This window comes from Martes martes (assembly GCF_963455335.1).
Source record: "Martes martes genome assembly, chromosome: 8".
Classification (NCBI taxonomy): Eukaryota; Metazoa; Chordata; class Mammalia; order Carnivora; family Mustelidae; genus Martes; species Martes martes.
In genome coordinates, this window is record NC_137895.1 from 13796688 (window position 1) to 13812715 (window position 16028).

At 49.8% G+C, this 16028-nt stretch overlaps 1 protein-coding gene across 4 annotated transcripts in view; it reads left to right on the forward strand.

The window, feature by feature from the left end:
* The window catches only part of LARGE1 (LARGE xylosyl- and glucuronyltransferase 1), a 543992-nt gene that overhangs the window by 311342 nt on the left and 216622 nt on the right, over positions 1–16028 (forward strand). For all 4 annotated transcript variants that reach the window (XM_080810745.1, XM_080810744.1, XM_080810746.1 and 1 more), the window contains exon 6: positions 4546–4717. In XM_080810745.1, the coding sequence (XP_080666871.1) occupies positions 4546–4717 (172 nt within the window). The remainder of the gene's footprint in view (positions 1–4545; positions 4718–16028) is intronic.

Below are 16028 nucleotides of genomic sequence, written 5' to 3' on the forward strand. Positions count from 1 at the left end.
TCCACTGCCCTGGACCGACCGACCCTGGGCTGCGGTGGTTACAGGTGTTTCTGCTGCTGCTTGCATTCAACGTCAGAGGCAGGATTTAAACCCAGGCCTGGCCAGCTCTGCAGTCATGCATGTTCGCCATTTTTTGAGTAATGACTATGTTGTTACCACAGCAAAAATGACATCGTCCCTGCTTCAGGGAGTTCCATCCCAGAGCAGGCGAGAGATGTGGAAAGTGAGCCGCAGCGTGAGGGCGTGCTGTGCTGGAGGAGGGGAGGCAGCTCGTTTGGGGAGCCCTTGCCCAGCCTGGCGCCCCGGGGAGGCGGCGACCAGTGGCGGGGGCTGGGGAGGGGGGTGCCTTCTAAGCTGAGCCTTGAAAGGAGAGCAGGATTAGACTACAAGGCGCGGGTGGGGGACATACTACACTTACTTCGAAGAGAGAGGGCCGTTTGTAATAAACGTATCTGCTTCTTACCACACGTTCTATCCCCCCACAGATTCCTCAGTTTTCTTTCTGGGGTTTTCTCTCTGAATACAAACTCCTCCGAATGCTTCCTTTACCTCTCATTGAACACTCTGCCTTAATTGATTATGTATCAGTTGGGGACTTGGGGCGACATTCCGGCCCGGGCTCATGTTGAGATTAATTTATTCCTGTCTTCCTACTGTTCGGTGATGCATCCGAGGGCCTCACATGTGTGTTAAAAATAAAGCCGAGAGTCAGGGCGATCTAATTAGATGGCTCAGCCCAGCGCTCTGGTGTTCAGTCCTCACCCAGCTCTCCTGCTTTGATGGTAACCAAAATAGATGAATAAGTTAATCAAAAGGTCTGATTAAATAGCACCGCTCTGCTGCGTGGACCCGTGATTGCCAAGCTTCAGTTCGGGCCCGTCCTCAGGGGAGACAGAAGCAGCTGAGCTGAGTTCCAAAGGCTGGAGCTTTCACGAGGAGGAGTTTTTTAAAGCCCACTGGAGGCCCTTCCTGGAGGAGCCCGCGGCCCTGAGATCTAAGCCGACGGCACGTCAGGATGCCAGCTCCAGAGACAGGATAACGCGGCTGGGGGAGGAAGGCAAGCCTTCCCCTGGCAGATTCTGTGACTCTGCATCTTACTCACTGAGGGGATGTAGACAAGTCACTCACCTTCCCGCGCCTAGTTTGCCCACCTCCCCACCTGTCCGTCCATCCGTTCGCCCACCCACCCAGCCGGTCCGTCTGTCCTTCTCTGTGTCCATCCTTCTGTTCCCGCCCGCCCGCTCACCTCACAGACAGCATGCCGGATCGAGTCAGCAGAAGGCCTCCAGCTCTGGTCTTCATGTCATTCACTCAGTTCGGTGACAGGTCTGCCCCTCCGGGTGCTGCTCTCTGGCCCGTCCCCACCCTACCCCGTGCCCCATGAGGCTGCCGCGTCGGGCCATGGCTCTGGGGTCACGTTCCCTCTGCGTCCATTTGGGTTTGTACAGGGGGCGCCCTGGCAGCAGAGGGGCGGGCAGGAGGGGAGAGGGGCTGAGTGAGAGGCCTCTCCCTGCCCCACCCCATGAGATTCCCAACGCTGGCCGTGGCCCTCTTCCGAAGTTCACGGCTCCTGCCTCGTGGCTTATTCGGGTGGCCACCTCTCCAGATTCTAGCAGCGGCAGCCGGCACCAGCCATCTGGGCCTCGGGGGGTAACGTCCCCCCGCTCTCTGTCTTTCCAGGTGCTGCACGGTTCCTTGCTGCTGGCTCTAAATTATGCTTCTGCTTCAGTAGTTCTTTTATTCACCCCTTTTCCTCAGACCACCCAGTTCGAGTGTGCTGTTTCCTCCCACACCCCGACTGACACGGTACAAGTAACTCCTTTTATAGACGACAGAAACTCGGGCCGGACGAACTTGTCCAAGGTGATGTGGCCATTAAGTGACACCGGAATCTGGATCTACCTGTTCCTGGCTGCAGAACCAGGTTTAACACTGTGCCATGCCCCGGAGCCCCGCGCCCCCTTCAGTAGGAAGCAAACACTTGACATGCTGGGGGGCGGTGGGCGGGGATCAGGAGAAAGGTGGGAGCTTCTGTGTGTCCTGCAGGGCTTTTGTGTAAAACCCTAGAATCCTTCCACCTCCTTTGATTCTTACATGAACCACGTAACGTAAGTGTCGTATTCTTTTTACAGGGAAAGAAACTGAGGCTTAGGGAGACCAACACCGTGTATGGGGCTGGGGTTTCAGATTTGGGCTTTTGTCTCTGCTTCCCCTCCTTCATGCTGCCTGGAAACATGGTGACGGGATGACAGACAGAGTTCAAGTTTCTTTTCCGGAGACTGACGCGTGGTGAACGGTTTTGTCCATCAGTTTATGTTTTTCCTTTTTTCCTTTGTTCCCCCTGGTCAAAATCGCACGTGTATTGAGAGGCTAAGGAGTAGCTGACGTGGTATTTTCAAGTAAACTAAGGAGGAACGTAGAACACGGAGTGGGTGTGAGGGATGGGCTGGATTGTGTGAATTACCACGGGGTCCTTTGTCCCGGCTTTCCCAAGGCAGCATCTGTGTCCCTGTTTCCCCACCATCACCGATGATGGTATGTTTAAAAAGAATGCAATGCTTAGTTTTTCTTTACAATGATCGTAGCTGCTTGTTTTAAAAAGTTGAAAGGTGTGGTAAAATACATACCTATTTATCTGGAGGAGGGACCCATCATTCCCAAATGACCACTGTTAGTAATTTGATTCCTTGCTTCCGTTTCTTCTTTCTCTGCATGAGTTTGGGTGGATGTGTTTTCATGTTGTTTGATTATACATAGTGGTTATTAAGCAAAAGAAATTTTTAAAAACTTGCCTTTTTTCTCTTAACATCACATGCAAGTTTCTTTTTTGTTTTTGGGGAGTTTTTTTTTAGTACATCTTAATCTACATTGCTCATAGCCATTAAATAATATGTTATCAGATTTTTAAAAAGCATGTTTTAATTAACTGTCCAGTTTGGGGACATTTGGATTGTTTCTATTTTATAACATGGTGATGAACATCTTTGGGAATAAAACTGGTTTCTCATTTTTAAATGTGCCTTTTTTTTTAGAACAGTGTCCTCAGAATGGAATTATAGGGACAAAAGGGGTAAATGTTTTTTGGAATCTCAGTAAGGTGGCCACATTTTCCACAGAGGAATTCCATTATCAGTGTTAATTTCTGGAAGAATTTCAGTGTGTTTCGGCTTGCATTGAGGCCCCCCAGGGCAGCTAGGATGGGGCCTATGGAGTCGTATGACCTGTTCCTTTGAGAGCTCTCAACACACTGGTATTATTTTCAGCCTTGTTTTTGGGTACCAAGCTATGTGACTTGATGACAGATGTACCCACCTGTGGGACCTTGATTGTCCTGTTACATCATGGGAGGATTTCAGTGGTGGCTCTCCGTGGGCTGCTGTCTGTGGGTGTGTCTTCTCTCGCTCCCCAGTGAAGAGTGTTGCGTAGCTTATGACCAAGTCCTTCTTGTACGTGTGAGAACCAGAAGACAGAGCAACACTAACTGGTTCAATTAAAACTCGAAAAAATACATAAGCATAAACTTGAACGATGCCACTAAAGTAGCAGTCTTTAATGACAAAATATGATTGAAAGAAATAGATCTACCTTGGAACAATTAGGCACTATTTGCAAAACCAAAATAGAGTATGATCCAATTTTTATACTTTCATTCTTTTGTAACATAGTCTTCTTTTCTCCAGTGACCCTGTATATTTTTTTTCTTTTATTATGTAAGGGTAGTCACCATACAGTACAGCATTAGTTTTTGTTGTGGTGTTCCATGATTCATAGTTTGCATATAACACCCAGTGCTCCATGTAACCGGTGCCCTCCTTAATACCTACCACCAGGCTTGTCCATCCCCCCAACCTGCTTCCTTCTTTTTTTTTTTTTTTTTTCAAAATTTATTTATTTGACAGACAGAGATCAGAAGTAGGCAGAGAGGCAGGCAGAGAGAGAGGAGGAAATAGGCTCCCCGCGGAGTGGAGAGCCCGATGCGGGGCTCCATCCCAGGACCCTGGGATCATGACCCGAGCCGAAGGCAGAGGCTTTAACCCACTGAGCCACCCAGGCGCCCCAACCTGCTTCCTTCTAAAACCCACAGAGTCCATAGTCTCTCGTGGTTCATCGCCCCCTCTGATTTCCCCCTTTCATTTTTCCCTTTCTTCTCTGAATGCCCTCCATGCTATTCCTTATGTTCTACATGTAAGTGAAATCATATGATAAGTGCTTTTCTCTGCTTAAGTGAAATAAGTCAAGCAGAGCGTATATAATTTCTATGATAAAAATTTTATTTAAAAAATCTGAGCATAGCGTCTGCAAATAATAGTTATATCGTAAATATTGCTTTTCCTCTCCCTTGATTCAGATGCATTTTCTTCCAATAAACTTCACATACCAAACCATAAATTACATAAATAAATCTTTAAGAAAATATTCATTTATTCAGCAAATTTTTATTGAATACTTCTTATGTCCCAGGCACTATTTATAATGTTTATGCAAAAAAAAAATGAATGTAATGATTTTTTTTTTCTATTTTTTCCTCTTCCCTGCCTGATGTAGTCGGAAGTCTCCTGGATCCCCAACAAACACTACTCAGGCATTTATGGTCTGATGAAGCTCGTCCTGACCAAGACTCTTCCTGCCAACCTGGAGAGGGTCATTGTCCTTGACACGGACATCACCTTTGCCACCGACATCGCAGAGCTGTGGGCTGTGTTCCACAAGTTCAAAGGTAATTGTAGCCCATTTTTTCCTTGTATCTTTGAAAGTGTCGTCGTGCCAAGTACAGTGATTTTATTTTATTTTATTTTTTTTTATGTGAAGCCCACATTTAATGAGGTCATGCTAATGACATGGACAAGGAGTTAGAAATCTAGGTGTCAACTCTGCTGGCTTTTGAAGCATGTTCGAGTCAAACTGGAATTTGTTTGCATTTTTTTAGTCAATGAAGAGGTCATGTCAATGCTCATAGGAAGAACCCAGTTTAGGTCACTCTGTAAGAGATGAAGGTCAAATGTGTATATTTTATATACAGATAATTAAGTGTTGACTTACCTGCATTTATCAGTTCTGGGTTGTGGTTGTTTTTTTAATCAAATGATGCTTTGATTGCTGAGAAGGACCTTTGAGTTGGTAGAGATGAGTATTGATTGTGGTGTTGGAAAATGTTCTGACGGCTTTTGCTTTCATTAATGTTGCGGTTTATCACTTTAAGGAGGTATACAAGTTTGGCTTTGTAAGACGTTCCTCCTTGTCTGGTTAGTTTTTTCTTAGCCATTACTGGAGCTCTTGTCACTGCCTCAAGGTGTATGAGATTATGTGGTGGGGAATTGGGAGCCCAGTAGGAGTACTTGACTGGCTTGAATGCATGGGAAAAGTGCCAAGTTAGCACAAATCTTGGGCTTTTATTTTAATCCCTCCTCCAGATGTCTTCCTTAAAATTACGTTCTTACACATTCTTCTCTATATTAGACAAATGCAATGAGAGAGAAATTTGGGAGTGAGTTTTTTTTTTCTTTATTTCTTCATTTTCTTTTTAAAATTGCGTTCTGGCTACATGTTTAAAACCTCTCCTCCGGCTTCTCTGTAGCTCCTTACCCTGTGAAGGTGGACTACTACTCAGTGATTTAAAATCACAGCATTTTCATAAATCACAAGATGTTCCAGTTGGTTTCTGTTTCCATTCATGGACAGAAGAGTAAACTCTTCACCTACTCCCATCTTTGCCTGCTTCTTTGGGGGCAGTGGGGACTGGGTGGGGGCGGGGACTCTTAGCTCTAGGCTAATTGGAAAAAGCCTTCAGCATATCATGGGGGAGACACTCTGACCCTCAGACTCTTCCCCTTGTCAGGATCAACACTTACTTTCCTTCCTCACGTCAGTAGTGACACTAAGAAAGACGTCATTTGGCAAAACTGTTGAAACTGAGTGTGTCTCAGCTCAGGTCTCTTCTTAGAATGTTAGGATCTGTCTTTTCAAGTCACGAAGAAATTGAAGCTTGAAGGCATGCGGGGTTGGGACCAGAGTTGAGAACCAGAATGCACATACGTGTGCTTCTTTGTGCTTCTCTTATCAAGTTCCCCCGTCACTTCTGTTTGTTTTTCTGACTATATTGAACTCCTTGGGTACAGGTTTTTTGTTTTTTCTTTTTTTAATTGGGGGGTGGGGGCAGAGGGAGAGAGAGAATCCCAGGCAGACTCCATGTCCAGCACAGAGCCCGACATGGGGCTTGATCCCATGACCCCAAGATCATGACCTGAACTGAAGTCAAGAGTCAGACGCTCAACTGACGGAGCCACCCAGGTGCCCCTGGGCGACAGTTTTTTAAAAATGATTCTGTGATATTCCCATTTTCATGCTCATGTCCAGTATGCAGTGTTTTGTTCATTCAGCAGACCTTTACTGCCTCTCCACTGGGTGTCGTTTGTATGCTGGGCTCCGGAAATAAAGAGATAAAGAAGAATGAGAGTCACCACCTCTCCTGGGGGGATTGGAGAAGGCAGCTGGGAGGGCATCACAGAGGAGGTGGTCATCGTGCTCTGACTTGCTGGAGAGGCGAAGCAGTTGTGTGTGTGTTTGGTGCCCACATTCCCCTTTGGGAGTGAAGGACTTTGACTCCAGCTGCTGGGGGTGCAGCCCGCAGATGGCCCTCTGCTGTCAGCCCCTTGGGATAGGGCCACAGGTGAAGAGGCACATGCCTCTGGCCACGCCCCCTTCCTGAGGGATGTGGAATCTTGCAGGGCCAGCTGTGAGAAGCCAGTCACAGCTGGATGTCTCCCTCTGCCCAGTCCTCTTCCCTTCCTTTTCCCAAGACCACTCCCTAAATTAACCTCTTGCATGCTGGCTTCCATATCAGAGCCCGTTTCCCCAGAAAGGAGACCTGCGGTATGCATTTAAAGCTACAAGTCTTCCTTGGAGAAGTGTGACCCAGCAAACCCCCTGGCACAGGTGGTCACTCACTGTAGTGTTGTAGCTGTGAAATCCCATTTATTCTGTCCCAGCGAGGACCTGCCATCCTGCTGGCGGCATTCTGAAGCCAGTACCAGCAATTGTCTAATCATGGTGGTAAAGCCCCGATATCTGTGGAAGGGGGGCGCTCCCGGGGTGCTTGCTGGCCCAAGGCTTGGGATCCTGGGGCAGAGCAGAGTACATGGGCCAAGGTCAGGACGGGGAGGGAGGCACTTGAATGCAAGGAACTGAGTTAATGGGCCGCATTTTATTTGTTCATTCGTTCTTTCATTGGTTTATTTCTAGCACTCGTTAGGCCCCTGCTGGGCAGAAGAATTTATTAGATGCGGCTGTTATCCAAAACTGTCGAGAACACAGCCCCTGCCTTCAAGGAGCTCACAAACAAGGCAGGCTGCCGTATGTTTTTGTCTTATCACCAGCAGAGGGGTATAAAAACATCTGAGGTTTTCCCATGCCCGCTCTAACTCTTCTGGGAAAAATACGGAGGTGAAAAGAAAATAAGGGGGCTCTGCTCTTCCCCATACGGCAACTCTTTTGGAAAGGGTTGGTTTTGGGGGGGTTGTTGTTGTTGTTGTTTTGTAATTATTTTGTTCTAAACTGGAATAATTAGGAGCCAGGTCATGGAATAGGAAGAAAGCCCCTGAGCACCAGACCCATGAGTTTAGAAAGCTCTGGTCCAAGAGGGAGAGTTTCCTTTCTCATAAAGGCAATCACAGTCAGCTTCCTTCAGCATAAACATTGTGAGTGACCCTGATGCAGTGTGGCCTTGTTCGTTTTTCTCTGTTTAACAGCAGCTCGTTACCTGGGGCTCTTCTGTTCAGATCCCATGTGAGAGTCCCCTCATCTAAATCCAGTACCTGGAGACTCTAGTAAGAAGCCTTTTAGCAAGGGCTTCGACCCACTGTCCACCTCTGCCGTGAGTAGCATTGTGTGCCCGTGGGGGGTGTCCACACGCCCCCTGAGCCTTGACTTCACCTCCATGGCGGGTGCCTCCGTCCCCAGGTCAGCCGTCTGCACCCTTACTTACCCCCAGCTGCAGCCGCCGGAGGAGTTTCAGGGCCACTGAGTCTCAGCAAAAAGGACCGCATGGGCCACGGATGGCGAGAGTGGGGAGCCACCCGCACCGCCACGGAACAGAACAATCTGGTGGCCAGATTGTTGCCTGAATGTTGGGAATGTTGCAAGAATAAGAGACACCCGGCCCCTACCCTGGCAAGTGTATAGTTGAGTGGGGAGAAGCCTGACAATAAACAAGTAAGGCATACAATGTATAATATATTCGATGGTGATCTGTGCTTGGTCTGGAGGAAATTGGTGAGAGCAGATGAGGAATGTGTGTCCAGGTGCACACACATTGTTTTACTCTTCAAATATTAAATGGTAGTGGAATTAAATGGTGGTGATGGAAAGTCTTATAGAAAAGGTGACATTCGGGGTGCCTGGGTGGCTCAGTGGGTTGGGCGTCCGACCCCTGATTTCAGCTCAGGTCACGAGATGGAGCCCCGCGTCACACTCTACACTCAGCGCGGAGTCCACGTAAGATTCTCTCCCTCTCCCTCTGCCCTGCACCCCCATTCACACTCGCATACACTTTCTCTCTGCCTCTGTCTCTCTAAGAGAAAAGAAAAGGGTGATGTGTAAGCAGAAACCTGAAGTTGAGAGAACAGGCACACCGGGGTGCCTGGAGGAAAGCGGAATAGTGTCCTAGGCTTAAGGAACCGCACATGGGAAGTTTCGGGAACCTTGTTTGAGCAGTAGGATGGGGAGAGCCCGGGATGCGCGGGGGCTGATGGGTCAGATCAGGGAGGCCTCCCTCGTCAGACAGAGGGAGGATTGTGCCTCTCTCTTCCGTGCTAAGGGAAAGCCGTTGTGCACTTTCGAGCAGGAGTGATGGGACCTGTTTGATGTTTTTAATGGGTCATCCTGGCTGCCCATCTGAGCATAAGAGGAAGCAAGGAGACCACTTCCGAGATGGGGCAGCCACCGGACCCAGGTGCAGGAGCACAGGTGAAGATGTCGTCCTAGAGGTGGTGGCATGTTCTGGGGGTGGAGGCGTCAGGATGTTCTGCTGGTTGGATGTGGGGGCGAGAGAGAGCAGAGGGCAGGATGGGTAAGCCAGCACACCAGACCGCACCATGAATGCACGCAGAGGAGCTTGGTTTGGGACTCTTTAAATTTCAAATGCCTAAATTGGACAGCCACATGGAGAGGGTGAGGAGGAGGCAGAGAGCCGAGTATTTGGAAAGCCAGGGGAAAGTACTATTTCCCAAGGACTTCTGTTCCAGGCGCTGAGCTAGAAGCTTTGTACATTTGAAAAACAGAACAAACTGGGCCCGAGAGAGGCGGAATCACTTCTCCTGCTCAAAGAGCTATTCGCAGCAGCGCCGAGCCCTGGCCCATCTGGCTGTGGAGTCTGGGTTCTGTCTTCTGCCTCTCCTGCTTCCTGATGGCTTGGGGTTGGGGACTGGAGTGGGGGCCGGGGAAGGGGTGCCTTAGTTCACCTGTGACCCCTGATCATGAGTTCTCCACCATCCCGAGTGCCATAGTTTTACTGCACAAAAATTTTGGAAATAATCTCTGATTTTACAATACGAAGGGGCCATTATGAAAGCATAAATAATAAATGTACCTCCATAATTTGAAGCTTTTAGAAGAATGCTGTGTTCAACGTAGTATTTTTATTCTTGAGAAGAAATGCCTTCCCTTTATGAAGAGTCTGTTGCCATAGCGTAAAGCTCTGGCCCCCAAACGGGTCTGGTGGGAGTAGCGAGCACAGGGGGACATCCTCCTGCTCGTCCCCCTCGTGCCACCGTGTGGGCAGCTTGGTCACACCAGGGGGTATCTTTTAAGAATGAACAGACTCACCGTGGACTAATTACAGCTCACGTTTTAAAGCACTTACTCTGTGCCAACCCATCTGCGAAGCACTTTATGGTGAAACTCATTTAATCCTCACAACGCTCCCATAGAGTCATCATTGTGAATGTTCCCATCTTCCAGATCCAGGAACTCACACTTAGGGAGGCCTACGGAGCATGCCCGGGGCCTCGGTCTTAGGCTGTAGGACCAGGATTGGAATTCCCATGATCCAACTCTAAATCCAGGACCCTTTTCCCTGTACCTACGCTCCCTGGGAGAGCAGATGGTGGAGCTTAGAGTCTCTCTGGAGAGACCAAAGTTAGGTAGATGAGAGCAGGCTAGGTGACCGCAGGAACCGGGTTGTGGGAGGCATTCAGAGAACAGCGCTAAATCAGGGCAAAATCAGGGCCATAAAGACATGTGGTTTTCCCAGGAGCTAAGGAAGTAAATTTTGGTTTCCGGAATCCTGGCCCAGCTAGTGATAGCCCAGAACATCATCTTTCAAGTAGCTGTGAGCCCAAGAGCTCTACTCATGCACCCGTCGTGCTCCGTAGGAGGGCGGCCGAATCGGGGTCACGCTGTGACCATGGGCAGGTTACCTGACTTCTCTGGGCGTCAGTGAGCCTGGAGCAGTGCCAACAGGGTCTTTGTGAGGAGGGCCGGAGATGGCGTGGGTTAGTCTTCCCCTGTGCCATTTTCCCCTCAGGACGCCTGCCAGAGGGTGTGGGGTCACGGCGGACACCCTTGAAGTGTGTCTGCTCCATTACCTCACAGCTTTGTCCTCGAAGCCATCCGGGCTGGGGTGGCTTTAAGTGTAAAATAATGTGGAAACTCCAAGGATGCAAAACCTTAAAAGTACTACTTTTGGGAAGACACTTGTAGAGCTTTGGTGATGATGCTCACTTGCCTTGGAGGAGTTTTTAGGCGCTCGTAACCTTTCTCCAGGTCACATCTTTTTTTCTCACCTTGCCTGGGCTGCTCCTCCCCCCCCCCCCCCCCCCCCCGGTCAGTGGAACCTGTGGGAGTAGGGAAAAGCCTGGCAAAGGAAGGCATCCGGTGTCCCGTCCCTGCTGGTCTGCTTATCAGCAGGATGGTCCTGGGGTGTCCACGGACCCTCTGCACCGCGCTCCCTTACCTGTAGAGAGAACACACTGACGCTATCTCTCAAGGTTGTGGATTTGGGGAAGGGATCCTGGTGTCCAGGAGACGCTTCTCCTTCCTTATCTCCTTTTTATGTTTTCCTTTTCCTTCCTGTGCTGTCTCATCCCATCTTACCCCATTTGCCCCTTTTCCTGTGACTTTCGATCTTCTCCTTCACTTCCTTCACTGACCTCCAAGTTCCACACTTCCCTCCCTTACAGAGAATCGAAGAGGAACTTTGAGGGCCACCGCCCTACACAGCTCGCGCCGATGGGGTCTCCCTGGATAAAGCCGGCCCTCCTCGGCCAGGCCTGCTCTGGAGAAGGTAGCCCTCGCCTCACGTCCCTTCCCACCTTCCTAGAGAGACCGTTTTGCCCTGGAGAAGAAAAACAGAAATCTTAAAAGATACAAAGTTTCAAATGAGGTGCTTTTCGGTGACTGGGCCAGCCCGCGTTGTGTGGGTGATGCTCTGTTCTTGCCGAAGGCCCCGGGGTTCTGCTGGGACAGGGTGAGGCTCCTCCGTGGGGTTTGGGTTTCGTGTTAGGCTCCACTCCGAGGCTGGGGCGTTTCTTTGCGTCTCTGCGGTGGTTTCAGGTACTCTGCCCTCCTCCTCTTCATCACGTTCCTGCCTTACCACCCGTGCTCATCGTTTCCTTCAACCTCTGATGCCGAGCTGATTCCCCACTGGGAAAGTTCGACGGCCTGTTACATCCTATGCTCCTCGAACGCTTGTTTCTTTGAGTCTGTTGTCCGTGCCTCCTTCCACTCGGAGTTAGGAGCTAGCCCTTTGCTTCTCTCCTTAGATAGATGTTCATGGACAAGATAGATGTTTTGTCCGTTGGACAAGCCGACATGCTCACCATTGGGGCAACACCAAGGATTCTGTTCCTGGCAAAATTGGTGAAGACGTGTTAATGATTTTTTTTTCCCATTAACTTTGAAGGGGATCTGCTTTCTTTCACTCTATTAGAAAAATCCTTCCATTTCCCTGAGCCTCTTTTCTGTTGTTGTTCTCTGAAAGTGGGGGAATAATACGGCCATCACCACCCCACAGAGGTTTTATTTTGGTAGTTAAGTCGGGAAACGACTCTGCCTTGCACACTACTTCGTCAGTGATCACTCCCTTTACCGTGTTGGTCTTTGTTTTCTCCCTGTTCCTCAGCCAGCTGCTCCTGAGAGTTAGGGGAACAGAAGCCCCCCTGCCCCCTACCCACCCCCCCCACATGTCCCCATTGCTCTGCCTTCCACATGCATTCATTCACTTGTTCCTTCATGGATTAATTATGTCTGGAGCCCCTGGACCTGCCCCAGGCCTGGGAGAGCAAATCATAGATAAGGCGCAGACCCAGTCCTGCCCTCCCGGGGCTAATTTCTATTATGAGCTGTCACGTGTCAGGCACTGGGCTGTCTCATTTAGCCCTCACAGACGTCTCTAAGTATCTTGCTGAGATGATTCAGCAAGCTTACAACAGAGCCCGGACTGCGGACACGGTGGCCCCTGAGCCACGCTCTTGACCACTGGATTCTCGGTCCAGCGGGACACACAGTTACATGAAAGTGTGGCAGTTTCCTTGAAAGGGAGAATCCCATTCCAGGGAAAGCAGCCCTGGGCAGGTGGGCTGAGGGGTCAGGAAGGATTCTGAAGGGAAGAAGCATGGTGACATGACCCTCCATGTCCCCTCCCAGGGAGAATGCCACACGCAGAGGCCCGAGGTCCCCAGAGAGGACGGTGCAGACAAACCCTGAAAGAAACATTGACTCTCCTCAAACAGACTGGGCAGGCTCCTGCCTCGGGTCCTTTGCTCTGACGTCCCTCTGCTGGGAATGCCAGTTCCCAGATCGCGGTCTTGCTGCCACAGCTCCCTGCAGGTCTTGGCTCAGGGCTCAGCTCCTCGGCGAGTGTCTCCCTGATTGCTCCCTTCCACCCTGTCACCTGAGATGCCAGCCTCACTCCCGCCCTGCTCTTTCCATGTTCCTTAGAGCACCGATCACCTTCTAGTCTGGCTTGCAAGGATGTATCGAGATGGCTGGCCCAGCCCACCCACCCAGCCGTGAAGACCCAGGTGCCTGGACACGCCTGGCTTCACCTGGTCCTTGTGTGTCATTCCTGCTGATGCGTAAATACTGCCTTGTCTGTCTTGTTCCTGAAATGTTTCCAGCATCAGAACAGTTGCCTGGCATTTAGTAGGTGCTCAGTAAATATTTGTCAGATAAATAAATGAACAAGTAAAGCATAGGATTCTGGGTGATTTATGGGGGAGGTGCAGATAAGACAAGAGAGGTATGAAGGGTCTCATAGATTACAGCTGTGGATTGAATCCACAGGTAATTAAAAGATGGCTTTGAGGGACGCCTGGGTGGCTAGTCAGTTAAGCATCCGACTCTTGGTTTCTGCCCAGGGTCATAAGATCGAGCCCCACATCGGGCTCCATGCTCAGTGTGAAGCCTACTTGGGATTCTCTCTCTCTCTCTCTCTCCCCCCGCCCCCTCATCCCACTCCCCACTAGCTTGCTTATGTGCTCTCTCTCAAAAAATAAAAAAAAGATGGCTTAGAGTTTCAAGTAGAGAACTAGTCTCAGATGCTCAGATTTGAAAACAAAACAAAACAAAAAAACCCTTAGAGGCAGTGCGGGGAGTGATTCCAAAGGTGAGGCAGGAAACCAAGACCTTGAAAGTAAGTTGTAGCAGTATGTTTTGGGTTGGCTACTGCTCCAGTCCAGGCAAGACACTTGTGGCCTATAGCAGGATAGTGCCCTTGGGACAAGCCAAGGACGTGGATTAGAGATGAACTGGGGAAGCTGAGTGGACAGCACTGGCTGAGGAGTTCAATGGTGAACGTTCAAAGAGGGATGAGCAGGTCTGGACAGTGAAGGACTGGGCTGGAGGTATCTGAAGGTGTTTCCTTTTTGAAAGTAAAATAGTGTTCTCACTGGGTTATTATTACAGTTTCCTTTTCTGAACTTCCCCGTGCGCTCTGCTGGTGTAGAATCAGGAGATGCTCTCCCCGTGGCCCTGGTCCTGAAGGGAGAGTGGCAGGATATGCTGTCCCTGCTAGAAAACTAATGAGCAGTCAGCAAGCACCTGGGGCGGGGGCGGTGGGCAGGTGAGGTGCAGTTGGCAAGCCCGGGTCAGTGAGGAGGACCAGCAGAGCACGTGCAGAGCAGAATTTCTCCGAGGAAGATCCTTGACCTCCCTTGCCCTGACGGTGTGGAGCACACCCAGCGATGGCGGTCCCCTCCTGCCTCCTGTGGCTTGCCCTGCAGTCTCGGGCCAGCTGTGCCTGGGTGGCTGGGGCAGAAGAGCCACACTGCTCCTTCCCCGGGAGCCCCCTGACTGGGCAGACGCGACCTCTGTCCAGCATGTGGCTTTCCTGAATGCAGTAGGGTCTGGGTGCTCCGTGGAGTGAACAGGAGGATGCTTGGAGGGTCACAAGGCAGGGGAGGAAAGACAGATTTCTAGAAGTGGCTGTAAAGTAAGTATTTCTTCCCTTCTCCCCTACCCAACTTCTCCCCATCCTCCTACCATCCTTATACCTGTGGTACCATCTCAAACATTTCCTGCCTTTAAAACGGGGACGGTCAGGCGCCCAGGGTATTGCTGTGTGGGTGACGGGAGATGTTCCACGTAGAGGTTAGCTCCGTCCCTGGCCCAGAGTAAGTAAGCATGACAGTGTGTAGCTGCTGCTGGGACTGACATTGGAGTCACTTTGTTGCCATCACAAGAGGCCAGCTGTTCCCATACCTAAGATTCGGGGTGGGAGGATCTTGATGTCAGCGGCAGCAGTATGAGCTCTGCGTGAGTAAGGCCCACTGCCCGATCCTGGAGGAGGGTAGCCTGGGAGGAGAGTCCCGGAGGAAGAGTCAGGATCTTGTCCTGCCCGGAGAGTGCTAGCTGCCTGTCTCGGCAGGGAGAGTACAGGCTGGAGCCCGAGGGTCCCCAGACCTGCGTCTGAGGCTGGCTTTCCCATCCCGTTGGCACTTCCCTTGCTCAGTCTCGATGGGAGTAATAGTTCGGAGGCAAAATACGTCATTCACCTAGTGCTTTGCTGGTATTTGTGACAGTCACTCAGTTCTTCGATGATGCAGGCTTTTTCACATTTTACTGTTTCTGAAATTGGGATGTGACTTACAAAAGTAGTTTGCCTGATGGTCTTTTCCTCCTGCAAAATATTTTGATACATCCTACAATCTGTGGCCTCTTAGAATCGAGAAAATGTGATGTTATTATTTTTATTAGTGTTATTTTCCTAGCTTTTCCTTTTATCTTGGAGTGGTAGAGGAGGGATGGAGGTGGGTAGGGGAGGCTGTAGACTGGAGGAGAGCGGGCTGAATTGGGAGGTTGATTAGAGTCAGTAAAAGAGAAGGATTCGGGGGTCTTAGAAGGCCACATTCTCTGATTACCTGTTATTGTATGACATCAGGGTCTGGGGCATCTGTGCTATTGCTATTTTTGATAAACACCTTGCTTGTATCTCACACGTTGGGATGGTTACCATCCCCTAGTGGGCCCTTCCATTGTGGAGAGCGACCATTGTGGTGAGCGACCACATTTCCTGGGAATAAATCTTTATTTATGTTGTGGGCATGGAGGAAGGGGAGGGTCATTGAGTCACGGAACAGAGCCATTTTAGACTTTGAAATTTTCAGGAAGAGATAGTGAAAAGCTTAGGCATTAAACCCAGAGTTACAGGAAGCTGCTCTTGCCTAGAAATCTTTTCTTACTCCTTGAGACATTCAGTAAGTATTTATTGAGCACCTACTCGGTACCAGACATACAAGGTATGCTTTCTAGTGCTCGGTCCATTAGAAATTCATGTGACTAACTCATCCTTCCTTGAAAAACAAAAAAATCAGATACTTCTGGGAATCTTTTAGGGTGACCTGCCATTAATGTGAGTTATTTAGATCGCTTTTCTGTCATTTTGCTGGTATCAGCTGCCTTGAGGCAAAGAGATTTTGATGTAGCTGGTGGATGCATCGAGGGATAAGATTGTCCTCAGTCATTCTGGGGGAAGGGAGGGTGAGGGAGCAGGTTGGGATCAAATAAAAGCACGAGGGACTTAGCAGGGGTGATAG